At 41.9% G+C, this 12,643-nt stretch overlaps 1 protein-coding gene across 1 annotated transcript in view; it reads right to left on the bottom strand.

The window, feature by feature from the left end:
• Window positions 1-10,508: 10,508 nt before the first annotated feature.
• The window catches only part of SDC2 (syndecan 2), a 121,732-nt gene continuing 119,597 nt past the window's right edge, over window positions 10,509-12,643 (bottom strand). Inside the window, exon 5 of the mRNA XM_027131463.1 lies at window positions 10,509-11,772. Within this exon, the coding sequence (XP_026987264.1) occupies window positions 11,609-11,772 (164 nt within the window). The 3' untranslated portion in view covers window positions 10,509-11,608. The remainder of the gene's footprint in view (window positions 11,773-12,643) is intronic.

Here is a 12,643-nt window from a genome sequence, read left to right as displayed (position 1 = left end):
CTCCACACGTTATTCCAGACTGAATCCTTCATCTGAAAGGCTTTTTACTGGGGTAATTAAAGAAACTTGAAGGAGGTCTGACGGTTAGATGGTAGTGATGGATCAATGTTAATTTCCTGATTTGATGGGGGTATTGTGGTTATGTAGGAGAATGTCTTTTGTAGGAAATATACACGTAAGTGTCTGGATGTGATGGGGCATCATGTCAGCAACTCACTCTCACATACTTCAGGAAAAAAATACAAATTATTTGTACTGTAACTTTTCTGTAAATTTACAATTGTTTCCAAATTAAAAAAAAAAAAAAAAAAAAAAAAAAAAGGTCAAGGATGCAGGACAACTGGCCCAGTCTCTTCAAAGAATCTGTGTCATGAAAACAGGGATAGATTAAAAGAGGCTTATGGGACATGACGAGCAGATGTAAACACGGTCTTGGATGAGATTCAAATTTGGATAAACAGCAACAAAGCACATTTTGGAGATGATTGGGCAATGTAAATATGGTTTATTATTAGATGAGATGAAATGTGTTGAAATGGAAAAATGGACATCATCGACCAGAAAAGAAAAAAAAAGCAGGTAATAGAACAGCGGTAAGCATCATGTGATCTGATTTTGCGGAAAAAAGAGAAATACAAGTAAAGTTCTAGAAGGATAAATACTAACCTTAGTACTAGTACTCATTGAGCGGCGGGAATACGTTTTTATTCTCTTATTTTTGCTTGTCTTTATTTTCTAATATACGACAGTGTCTATGCCCTTTTTCTGTGGTAGTAAAAGATAATTTTTAAGCAAAATTTAAATAACAGAATTAGGGGGAAAGCATCAATGGGGTCAGTGTATACAACTTTGAATAACCCACATTTTTATCCTCTGGGACGTGTTAATGTTACAGAAGACGTTTGGACAAAGTCCCTGAAGTATCTCCTTGTCTCTGGCATAGGGTCATCACCTCGGCTGCATGTATCTGAGAGGTGCCTAAGGGTGTGTCTGGCTGTACCAGTCCATTTTAATATCATATAGAAACATTTCAGTTATCTCACCTGTAAAACTGGAACTAACACCCCGTCACAGAAGGTTATTGGGAGTACTAAATGAGTTAATACATTTGTAAAGTGTTAAATAAATTATTAATAGATACCAATAGCACCTCATTTATACAACTACAAAATTTGTGATCATCTCATTTTTTTGTTTCATAGAGAGAATAAAAGGAAACAGATACAGCCTCCCAGTTCAGATCGGAACATGGCATTTATTTTAATTCATGAGCTCTTATATTGTACCTTCTGTATGTTAGGCACTATTCTAAGGGCTTTACAAAGAATACATTTTTTTTTTTTTTGCGGTACGCGGGCCTCTCACTGCTGTGGCCTCTCCCGTTGCGGAGCACAGGCTCCGGACGCGCAGGCTCAGCGGCCATGGCTCAGGGGCCCAGCCGCTCCGCGGCATGTGGGATCTTCCCGGACCGGGGCACGAACCCGTGTCCCCTGCATCGGCAGGTGGACTCTCAACCACTGCGCCACCAGGGAAGCCCCTAGATAGATCAAACTTTTTTTAACAACATGGCTGATTCAGAACAATTATGGCCTCAAGACCAGTGTCCCGCTGGGCAAAGGATAGTGAATAGGTTTTATCTCCCAACTCAATTCCAATCAATGACTGTGGCTGCACAGAACTCAGACCACTGTCTGGAGAAGAATTCTGAGATTGGCCTTAGCAGGAAAGGATGCCAGTGTCAAGTAATGATGTCTTCCATGAATGGAGAGGCAGGAAGAGAGGCCCCAAAGCCAGGCATTTGCCATCTCTGCTCCAGACCCTTTTACACCCTGACACTAAGCTGTAAGGTAAGGCTTGTGACCCTGTCTCTGGAGATGTCTCAATCTAGAGTCCAGAGGAATCCAGGGAGTAGAAGGAAGGAACGGGACAGGGATTCTGAGAGCAGAAACTGCCCGAGGCTTCCATTGACAGCGTGGGGCGCCTGGTGAAACTAGTGGCTGAGACTTCTCTGATGGGGTGACAACAGCTGTTCAGAATTATGGGTAACTTGCAAGTTGAAAATTTGTGTGTCAACCACGCCAGCCTAGCCCTTCCTCACACTCACAAACGTCACCCCAGTGATCCACACCCCGGCAAGCCCAAGGGAGGCAAATCTTTGTCTACCCTCGTGGCATTTCAAGAAGTTGTCAGATGGTTAAATGATTCATTCCAGGTCATACAGTGAGATCAGTCATGAGTTATATATAAAAGCCATGTCAGAGTAGGATGAAAATGAGTACATAGAACCCAGCAAGATGATCCCACAAACCACCAGCTTACGTACAGGGCTGTTAAACTAGGGTTTGGGATGGGTGGACCCTTGCTCACACTGCTGAGGTTTGCAGAGAGGGACATTAGAATGTGAAATAGACTTTGCATGTGGTTTGCTGAGGATTATTTCTCAAGATAGACTAGAAAAAGTTAATTATATAAAGCTAAAAGTGAGTCCCAGGCTAGGTTGCATTTGAGAGAGTACTGTAGCCCAGCAGGCCCCCAAAATGTCATGTCAGCTTTCAAAGGCATTTCACAGTTGCCGCAACAGCACCGTTGGAATAAATCCAAGCAGCTCTAGAAGCAGCCCAGTCCCTTAGACACAGACGACAGCGCCAAGAACAAAATAAAAAAGGGCCGCGGCATCTGGGTCCTACAGCTGCCAAATCATATCCGTTCACCATGCCAAAGGCATCCTCAGAAAACTTCCCAGTGAGAGGCCCAGTGGCCCAGCAAGCCACAAAATCGCCTATGATCCAGGCAAGCCGTGGGTTCCAGTTCTCCAGCTTCTGCCAAGATTGCCAGGGAGACCCGATTAAGCAAGTCAGTAGGATGATTTCTTGTTCATAAAATGGACCTCCACTCCTAGCGTGTGTGTGTGTGTGTGTGAGAGAGAGAGAGAGAGACAGACAGACAAAGAGACAAGGAGAGACAGAGAGTGCACTAGAAGGCAATGATAAAATGAACAAAAAAATGTTTTAGGGAATTCCCTGGCCGTCCAGTGGTTGGGACTCCATGCCAAGGGTGCAGGTTCAATTGACTCCTGGTCCGGGAACTAAGATCCTACAAGCCACACAGCCAAAAACAAACAAACAAATAAATAAATAAATACAGTGTTTTACAAATTGTGCAGAAGATAGGGTTAACATGATTAAATAAACTAAAAAGAGGAGTGGGGAGAAAAAGAAGATGCTGGCCATCTCCTTATGCCTTCTCCCAGTACAGCAGGAAACTGACACAGGGACTGAAATCCCTCCCTGAAGGAAGGAAAGTCATGCCTTCCTCTGCTGGGGAGGTAAAAGAAAGCAAAGCAAAACTCAGAAAAGTTAGCCAAGCCAGGCAGAACCTTCTCTCCCACCTGCACATCTGCCTTGGGCTTTTCTTTTTTTCAGATGGTTGCAAGAAAACAGATGGCTGTAGAAGCCTGAATTTTAAATTTATGAATGGAAATTTGAACAGATGTTAGCCATCAAGATGGCATATAAGAATTTTTTTTCATACCGTGTTTACAGCCCAGCCTCCTTCACATAAATGGGAGAGGGGGTCATAAAAAGGGTAGTTTTTGATCTCAGGACAGCATAGATCCGGCTTGGTGATAATATGGTACAATAATGGAAATATTGAGAGAAGAAAGCAAGAAAACACTAATCAGCTCCCTGTATAAATGCTAAATATTTATCTACAAGATGATAAAATGTATCTGCAAGAAAACCGTTAACCCACCAAGAGCACATCCTGTGTTTTAAGTGGGTGATGTTCAAACTCAGGGTCTTAACAAATATCTGTGAATACCTAGTTGCTTGGATTCTGTTTGGATTTTTGATGTGAGATAGATTCCTTGGTTTGGTTGGTTTGGCTGAATGTCCCAGACATATGGGGCCTTAGTAAATTTCAGGGAGGAATGAGTAAGAGCTAGTAAGAGATCTGATGATATGGGCATTCGTCCATCATCCAATGCTAGGAGCTGGGCTAGGTGCTCAGGGTGGGTGGGAAGCCGCACAATGAATCAAACCTGATCTAGGCCCCCAACACGGAGAGCTGAAGGAAAAAGCAGGTATGTAACACAAGGCTGGAACGAGCTATATGTTGAAGGTTATGGGGGTGAAAAGAAAGGAGTGGGGTTGATTGGGGAATGGATCATGACGGTGGTTCCTGATATCCTAAGAAGGGAAGGGTCAGGAGCTTGCGGCCATCTGGGAGAAGAGTATCACCCAGGCTTTGTTAGCAATTTCTGTTGACTACACCTTCAGAACATGGGGTGGCCATAAAGTTTGGGAGCATGAATCATATAATGTGATCAGGTGTTATAAAATAATGTCAATAAACCATTTATTATGTATTCACTTAGATTTCCAGACTTTGCAGCCAGTTTGGCTCTCCAGTATACATCACTTCTCACCACTGCCATCCACCGTGGTTCTCTCTCTCCTGGAGGACTGCAACAGCCTCGCTAGTCTCCCTGCTTGTGTTTTTGCCTACATCCATCACCCACAGCCAATCTATTCTTGACACAATAATCAAAGCAATCCTTTGAAAGCAGTGGTTCTCAAAGTGGGGTCCTTGCTGGGAAAGTTGTTGAAAATACAAATTCTTGGGTTCTCTTCACCTATAGAATTAGAAACTCTGGAGGTAGCGTCCAGAAATCTGTGTTTTAACCAGTGCTCCTGGTGATTCTGATGCGTGCTAAGGTTTGAGAGCGAATTGTAAGCATAGGTGAGTTAATGTCACTCTTTGGATCAAAATCCTGCAACTCTCCAAGGCCATTACAAAGCTACAAGCCCATCCATATACCATCTGGCCTGTGGACGTTTCACTGACTGCCCATCACTCTAGTCTCTAGCTCACTTGCTCCTTGGCTATACTCAAGGTCTTGGCATTTACTGTTCCTTTGGCCTGGAATGTTGCCCATTCCTCAGGCCTCCTACCCCACCTATCATGGCTCAAACCCTCCTCACCTTCACCCCCCTCATATGTCACTTTCCTGTTGATACATTACATATTCATGGTCTGTCTCTTCCCACTAGAATGTAAGTTACTTGAGAGCCAGGATGTTGTTTTGTTGACTCCTGTGTTCTCAGGGCTTGAACTGTGTACCTCGTACATAGTGAGTGCCCAGGAAACAGCTGGTGAATGAATGAATAAATGATCCTGTATTGAGGTCCTACCAGATGCCAGATATTGTTCTAGGTGCAGCACCTCATTGAATGTGCCTCACTGAATTCCCACAAGGCATACGGTATATGTTATCATCTTCATTTTACACAGGAAAAAGTGAACTAAATGCGAAAAAGAAGAGTAACAGATACTAAAAAATTAAAAAAGGAAAGGACTGAGATACGAGGTTATCAGAAAAGGAAACTTTTCATAATCCCCAAGTTCTGGGTCTGACATGGAGCCAGATCCACCTACATTTTGTACCAACTTTACTGTTTTTCCTTGAAATTGGTCTGGGCAGAGGACATGCCAGCTTACTCTGGTATTTACCTAAGCAGCATGTAATTAAAGAGGCAAAATCCTGCTTTCAATGATCCCAGGACAAGGCTACAAGTAGGAGAATTGCTGTTTTGTTTGCTGACATATTCCCATTGGAAACACAGATGATAGAGATATTTCCTGAATATTCAAATAGTTCTTACTCTTCCAATTACTTCTTTCAGTTTTAAAAACAGTTCATAGTGTATGTTGTTAATGACCTGGTAGAAGTGGATACTTGAACATGCTTATTAATGTGCTCGAAAATGAGCTCTCAATCAAGCCTCATGGGGATTTGTTTTTCCCCTGGCCATTAAAAATTGTGTTCCCTGCCAACCATCTGCCAAAACGAAAATCCAGTCCTGTGACCAGCGCTAAAGAGTGAATCTGGTAGTGGTTCATCTACAAAGAAAGACTGTGCGAGCAGGCCGACCCAGGGCCGTGGTCCTTCTCTCTCTGTGCACATCTCCAGATGATCTCATTTAGTCCCATGGCTTTTAACACCATCTACATGCTGTTCGCTCCTGTGTCATCAGTCGGGGTCCAGGAAGGAAAATAGAACCCATGCCGGGTAACACAATGGAAGGAATTTATCCAGGGAATTAGTTCCAAAGATGTTGGAAAAGCCGTGTGGGTAAACCGGGGAGGGTGAGATAACCCAGAGTAGAGCAACAGCGGGAAGCTGTGACCCTCCCTGAGGCTGGAGAGACAAAAGGGCCACAGCGGTGTTTATGAGAGTTTAGGAAAAGTGGGAGCAGGGAACTTGGAGGAGAGTCAGACCAGTGGGATCTCAAACCATAGAGGAGACTCATTAATGCTACAGATGCTGCCCAAAGCAGGGAGAGGGGAAAGAACGCTGGCTTTTCCATTCCTCCTGACCTTTAGTGTTCTGCCAGTACCTTCCATTGGCCAGATTTTCCCAGGAGCCAGCTGGCAGGGAAGTTTGGGAAATGTAGTTTGCATGGGTCACCCCCACTTCAATACAGAGCAGAGCAGGGAAGAGAGGGAAATGAATCAGAGTGCCAACAGGCAACGATGGACACTGTTCCCAAATTAACATCTCCAGCTCAGACCCCTTCTCTGAGCTGCAGATTCTTACATTCAGCTGTTCACCTGACACCTCCACTTGGGTGTCTAATAGTTCTAACTTAACAAGGTTCGAAAGGAACTTGTTTTACCAGCCAACTCCCCACGATATTCTCCTTCTCAGAATGTGGATCACCCAGCTCAGCCAGAAATATGGGTGATCTTTGATTCCCTTCTTTCCTTACTCCCTATTCCTTCCAACCTTTTAGCAAGACCCACTGATTCCGTCTCCCAGACAGTACCTCTCCAGTCTTCTGAGCCTTCACTGTTACCACCTTAGGCCAAACCACCATCATTGCTCTGACAGGGAACAAGAATGACATCCTAACTGGCCATGGTACCCTACTCCCCACCCCGTCTCCTTCCAACGCACTGTCCGGGGGTCAGTTCCTGAAGGCCTGAGGGGCAAGTGTAAGGAGTCAGGACTTTATTCTAAGTGCTCTAGGAGCCACTGAAGGGAGTGACATAAATAATTTATATCATAAAGAGATCAGCTTAGCTTCTTTGTGGGAAATAAAATGTAAGGGCCAAAAAGCGGAAAGAAGACTGATTCGGAGGCAGTCACACTTCTCAGCCCGCTTACCCCAGCTCTCCCACACCTATTCACTTGCTTGGAAGCCACTCCCCTTCTCCCTGTGCCTGCAACATGCCAAGCCCCTTACCTCCTTAAGGCTGTCCACAGCCTGGAACGCTTGTCTTGATGTTAGCACAGCCGGCTCCACGTCATTCAGTCCCTACCCTCTCAGAGAACTTTCCTGACTAGGCGGTAGTGATTACAGCTCTTCGCAAACGTCCCATCCCTCTCCATAGCGGCACAAAGTAGGATTGCAATTCTCTGCACCTGGGCGGTTAGTTGTAGCCACGTGACTTGCTCTGGCCAATGAAATGTGGGTGGAAGCGATATACGGCACCACTGGGTGGAAGCCTGCGAGCCCCTGTGTGTTTCGCCACGATTTTTCTTCGGCCACAGAGACTGGCAGCGTACCAGATAATGGCTCCTCCACTGGCCTGAGACCCAGACTTAGAATGATGATCGTTCAGGGCAGAATTCTCCGCCAACCTACAGACACGCGAAATGAGCAAGAAATCAATCTTCCCTGTTTTAAGTTGCTGAGGCTTTGAGATGGTGACTGCAGCATACCTAGCCCATCTGGGCTGAAAGAGTCCCTCAGTCCCTTACATCAGCCTGCTTCAGGGCCGTCGTGGAAATACCACCAAGTGATCATTTCTACTTGCTGGTTTTATTCATTAATTTTGTTTCCCCTCTGCACCCCTCTCCAAACCCCACGAGAGCAGGATCTCTGTTTACCTAGCTTCTAGAAGAGAGCCCAGGACAAGTCACTAGGCAAGTATCTGTTGATTAAACCTCCGGTGCCTTGCACCCAGCATCTGTGCCTTATGTGTGAGTTGCCAAGGCAACTGGAATGAATGGGTCTTGCACTCAGCACATCTGGAGCATCGAGGCCTAAAGCTTCACTCTGCTATTTACCGGTTAGGACAGTTGCTTGGGTTACACCCTTCTCAATTCACAGGAAACCAAGTTTCCCAAAGTCACCATGATTCCTTAGTCAGAAAAAGCTCTGCTAAAGACCGCGTGCAGCAGATAAGCAAAAAGGAATGAAACCTTGGAACCATAAATCATGAGAGTGAAGCCGCCCAGAGTTAGGAGACAGAGTGGAACAAAATTCACTTTGATACTATTTTACCAATGTTACTTGGCAGACAGTTGTCCTATCTTTTTTACAGTTTTCTATGCCAGCTAAATCTAATTCCCCAGAAATGACCACACCTCCAATTTCACTCTGGTCATAAAATACTGGCATTGAAAAAAACCTTAGTGATTACTTAATTCAGACAACTCCATGTATCAGCTGGCTTGATTCCCCTTATCTGGAAACCTCTTAGGGTCTCACTGTTTTCTGCCAGAGGCTTAGAACGTAAAATTCAAGTTAGAGATTGTTTTGTTTAACGTCATTGCCTTTTTAAACCAAATAGATTTTAAAACATTTTTTTTCTAGCATTCCATTATATAATAGAGCGGTAAAGAAGATCCTGATGATAAAATTAACCCTGCAATATTTTTAGGTTTTATATTTTTGCTCCTCACTTAAAATTTTTCCTTCAGGTTTCAAAATGTCTGAGATATTGAAGAAATAAACTCTTAAAAACTACGAAGTTATTACCGCATCTGTTCTTTCAGGAACTAGCACCCTTTGGTTCTTTAGGGCAGCCAGAAATTAATTATGTTCTACTTAGCTTAGTCTCTTAGACCCTAGACAAACTGGCTACATCCTCAGTAAGCAAGTGCATTTTGTCTAACTTGCCAAAAAAAGAGAGCAAATATCAATTCACTAAACATTTGATCTGAAACTATCAACTTTTAATGTTAATAGATGGCAACTTCTGCAATCTTGTCCAGACGAAATTCAATGTTATTAACCAGGTCCTAATCCGGAAGTTCAGGTACTAGGCACTTGCAGGTGAAACTTTTTAAAAAAATGAGCTCATACCATTTCCCCCACATGCTGAAAATGGGACAGTTTGAATATTGCAAGTCTCTCAAACAAAGCCATATTCATTCACATGCAGGAAGTCATTTAGATGTGGTTAAGGAAACAGGAAGTTTTCGCATTGGCTTTAATATTTCTATTTTACCAAAATTTTCCTGAACTTGGTAATCATCACTAACACTTCTTATAGTACTATTTACTGCATCTTAAAAAGAAAATAACTAAGCAGAAAATGTACAGTTGAAGAAAACTGGATGTCAGTCTATACAATGATTTCTTACTTTCAGCTCGACAGACTTTATTCTGGCACTTAAACAAATATTTTGCTTTACAGCAGTGACAAAATATTTGCCAGAAATCTCCTTTTCCTGGCATGGATATTCCAAGCAGTTGTTATTCTACGAACTGAATTTCGCTATGCTTTGCACAGTTAGAGGTATACCCACTACATTCTTAACCTCCGTAACCGAGGGACTTTGTGCAGTTTTAAGAAGGTGCTATCACTTCCTTTTAATCACTTCAAAGTGGACTGATTGTGCAAGTGACTGGACAGGAATTTGAGAATTAAGGCCATTAAGAATTGACGTAAACACTGTTCCGAGTGCTGCATTAAAAAAAAAATTTTTTTAATGAGTTCTGTGGCAATTCCGGGGAATGTTCTCTAAATGAAGGATTCATACTTCATTAAAAGTAAATTACATGTTGGAAAGGTGGCTGTTTTTGCTGTCTTCCTACTTTGGCCACTCACAGTTTAAAACAAAATTGGTGGTAAAATAGATAAAGGAAATGTTCAGTTAGAAGGCAGTCCCCAGGCAGGGTACTCTCATATTTCCAGCTCTTCCTCAGGCATCGCTGCTTTCTGGCAATTGCATTCCTAAGCAGGGAGGCCCTCCTTTGAATGCACAGAGCCTCCCTGCCTGACTCTTCTTCCCTACAGTGTGAACTATGGTATTCCATCTATTACCTCTTCGGTTAAGCTTCAGGAGAGATTTGGAGCAGTTTCGAAGGTAAAACAATCTACAGGACTAAACCATAGACACCGATGTCAGGAAAGCCCCCTTTAGTCCTTGGGAATTTATGGTCCTAAGAGTTATTTGCAAGAGCAGGCATTCGTCTCAATATTGCCATCAGCTATCTCCATAAAGGTTGCAAAAGTCACAATTCCCTCTCTGGCGGCCTTTCGATATCTACATTCAAACATACACAGGATGATACATTCAGATTTCCTCTGGCCAGTTCACAAGTGAATCTGGTGATAAACAGCGTCATCACTGAGCTCTTTGGTTTTTGATTTACAGACACTGTGGAACACTCAGAAATCAAACCCACAACATCCTTGAGAGCAGACGGTCGTTAGCAAAGGGGAGGTGTACATTTGACCGAAAATGTACAAAATTTATAACAGTGACATTTTCAATATTAGGCCACATGATTTATTCAGTAGTTTTTATGTTCTCAAATTACAATTTACGTCTATTCGTAAGACTACAAAAGTTACCATTATAATCGTCTGTTCTTATAAAATACCAACTTTTTTTTTAACTGTTATATATACTCATTAACACCAGTCTGCGAAGAGTTACATAGAATCATAGGCACTTCAAAGGCTTAAAAAGATGTTTACAACTTAAATGCATTTTTAAGAACAAAAACTGATTTTTTTCCTTAAGTCCCTACTCGTACCTTCAAATTGCAAGAAATTAACAAATACAGTGGCCAAAGGAATCTGCAGCAACTTCTCAAAATACTGTTATCATCTTTGGGTTTGCTGAGGCTTGTCAGTAACTCAAATCCTCCCAAAAGAAGATCTGATTAGAAAGACATGACTAAACAGTTTTGCGGTGATAATCCAATTTTACACGTTAATTTGCTGTTGCAAATCTGCCTGAAGCTACAGGTAATGAAAAACAAAGTAAGTGTAAAACGGATAGTCTGACGCTTAAAAATTTATACAAAGTGGAGGTTAAAGTTGATATATTTGAAAATCACATATACACTAAATTACCATTATCTGAAATATCCAAAGACGAACTGCACCGTAACAGCTACAAAAGGCATAGAGTTTTGTTTCGTTTTCAAGGGGACAAGAGGGGCGAGCAGAGGAGAGGGGAGCAACAGATAAATTAACAAAGTAAGACGAACTTGGTAAGGTCAATCTCAGACATGCAGACTCAAATGAAACAGCTTTCATCTTCAAACCGTAGGGTAAAAACAATCTTTTCATATTTGCACATAAAAGTTTAAACCGATTCCATGAACGTTGAGGGTTTTTATAACATAATATTTTGCCACTGCTATTCACAGAACACTGCAGATGTTAACTTTGAATTTTATGTTGTTCTAAAGAAATACATGAAAAGTTTTAAATACAATGGGATTTTATCATTAAAGTGCCAGAATGGCTCTTTAATGAAAAAAAACAAAAGAACAAAGATCTTCATTATTCTATGCAAAAGCTTTATTTTTAAAAGTTCAGTGATCTCATAAATAGAGACACTAAATGGGAGTTTTCACGCATAAAACTCCTTAGTAGGTGCTTTCTGATAAGCAGCACTGGATGGTTTGCGTTCTCCAAGGTCGTAACTTCCTTCATCCTTCTTTCTCATGCGATACACCAACAGCAGGATAAGGAAAATTGCAAAGAGAAAGCCGATAACTCCGCCAGCAATGACAGCTGAAACACACCAGAAGGAAGATTACTCTTAGAAGAGATTCAAGGGTGGCAGAAATTAGCTTTGTCAAGCCCAATCGATCTACACTTTCCTAAAAAGCTTAATTTAAAAACCCCAAAACTGGATTCAATGCAGCAACCAGGTAATTATGCAAATCTGACATTCCTCAGGAGGTATAATACTTTTTTTGATTAATATTAATAATATCCCCCAAAAGCTCAATAAGAAAAATCTGGCTGCGACCTCAACTAATTCCATACTTTAAAACTCTTGAGTCTTTTCGGTATTCACATTCTGTAGTCTAATCTTCTAATTGCTTTTTTCAATGAAAACACAAAACATGATATAATCGACTTAAATTCTGTAAAGGAAAATAAATATGAAAAAAGCATGCAAATTTCCTTTCTAGTCTTGGATTTGGGACTATCCTCTTTCAGGGATCAAGTGTTGTACAGACATAGAGAACAGATTTGTGGTTGCCAAGGGGGGCGGGGAGTCGGGGGGGGATGGACTGGGAGTTTGGGATTAGCAGGTGCGAACTATTATATACACGTATAACTGAATAGCTTTGCTGTACACCAGAAACTAACACAGCATTGTAAATGTAAATGTATACTTTAATAAGATAAAAATTTTTAAAAAGGATTAAGTGTTCTAAAATCTTGCACATCTTCCGCTTTAAAATCAAATGTTAATACTTTCATCAGTAAGTTACGATTAGAGACAACATCCTTTAATACCTTGGGCACTATATCAATGGCCCTCTCCATAAAGAACCTTTCCTTCTCTTAAATTTGTTTTGAAATCAGGATGATGAATGACTTGGATCAAGACTGATTGATTTTCATATTCTGCCACCCCCGACGCCCCATT

Source organism: Aethalodelphis obliquidens, unplaced genomic scaffold, assembly GCF_003676395.1.
Source record: "Aethalodelphis obliquidens isolate GAN/ISIS:26980383/991018 unplaced genomic scaffold, ASM367639v1 scaffold39, whole genome shotgun sequence".
Classification (NCBI taxonomy): Eukaryota; Metazoa; Chordata; class Mammalia; order Artiodactyla; family Delphinidae; genus Aethalodelphis; species Aethalodelphis obliquidens.
The sequence above is the reverse complement of the archived record's forward strand: the minus strand, read 5'-3'. Positions and strand labels throughout refer to the sequence as shown.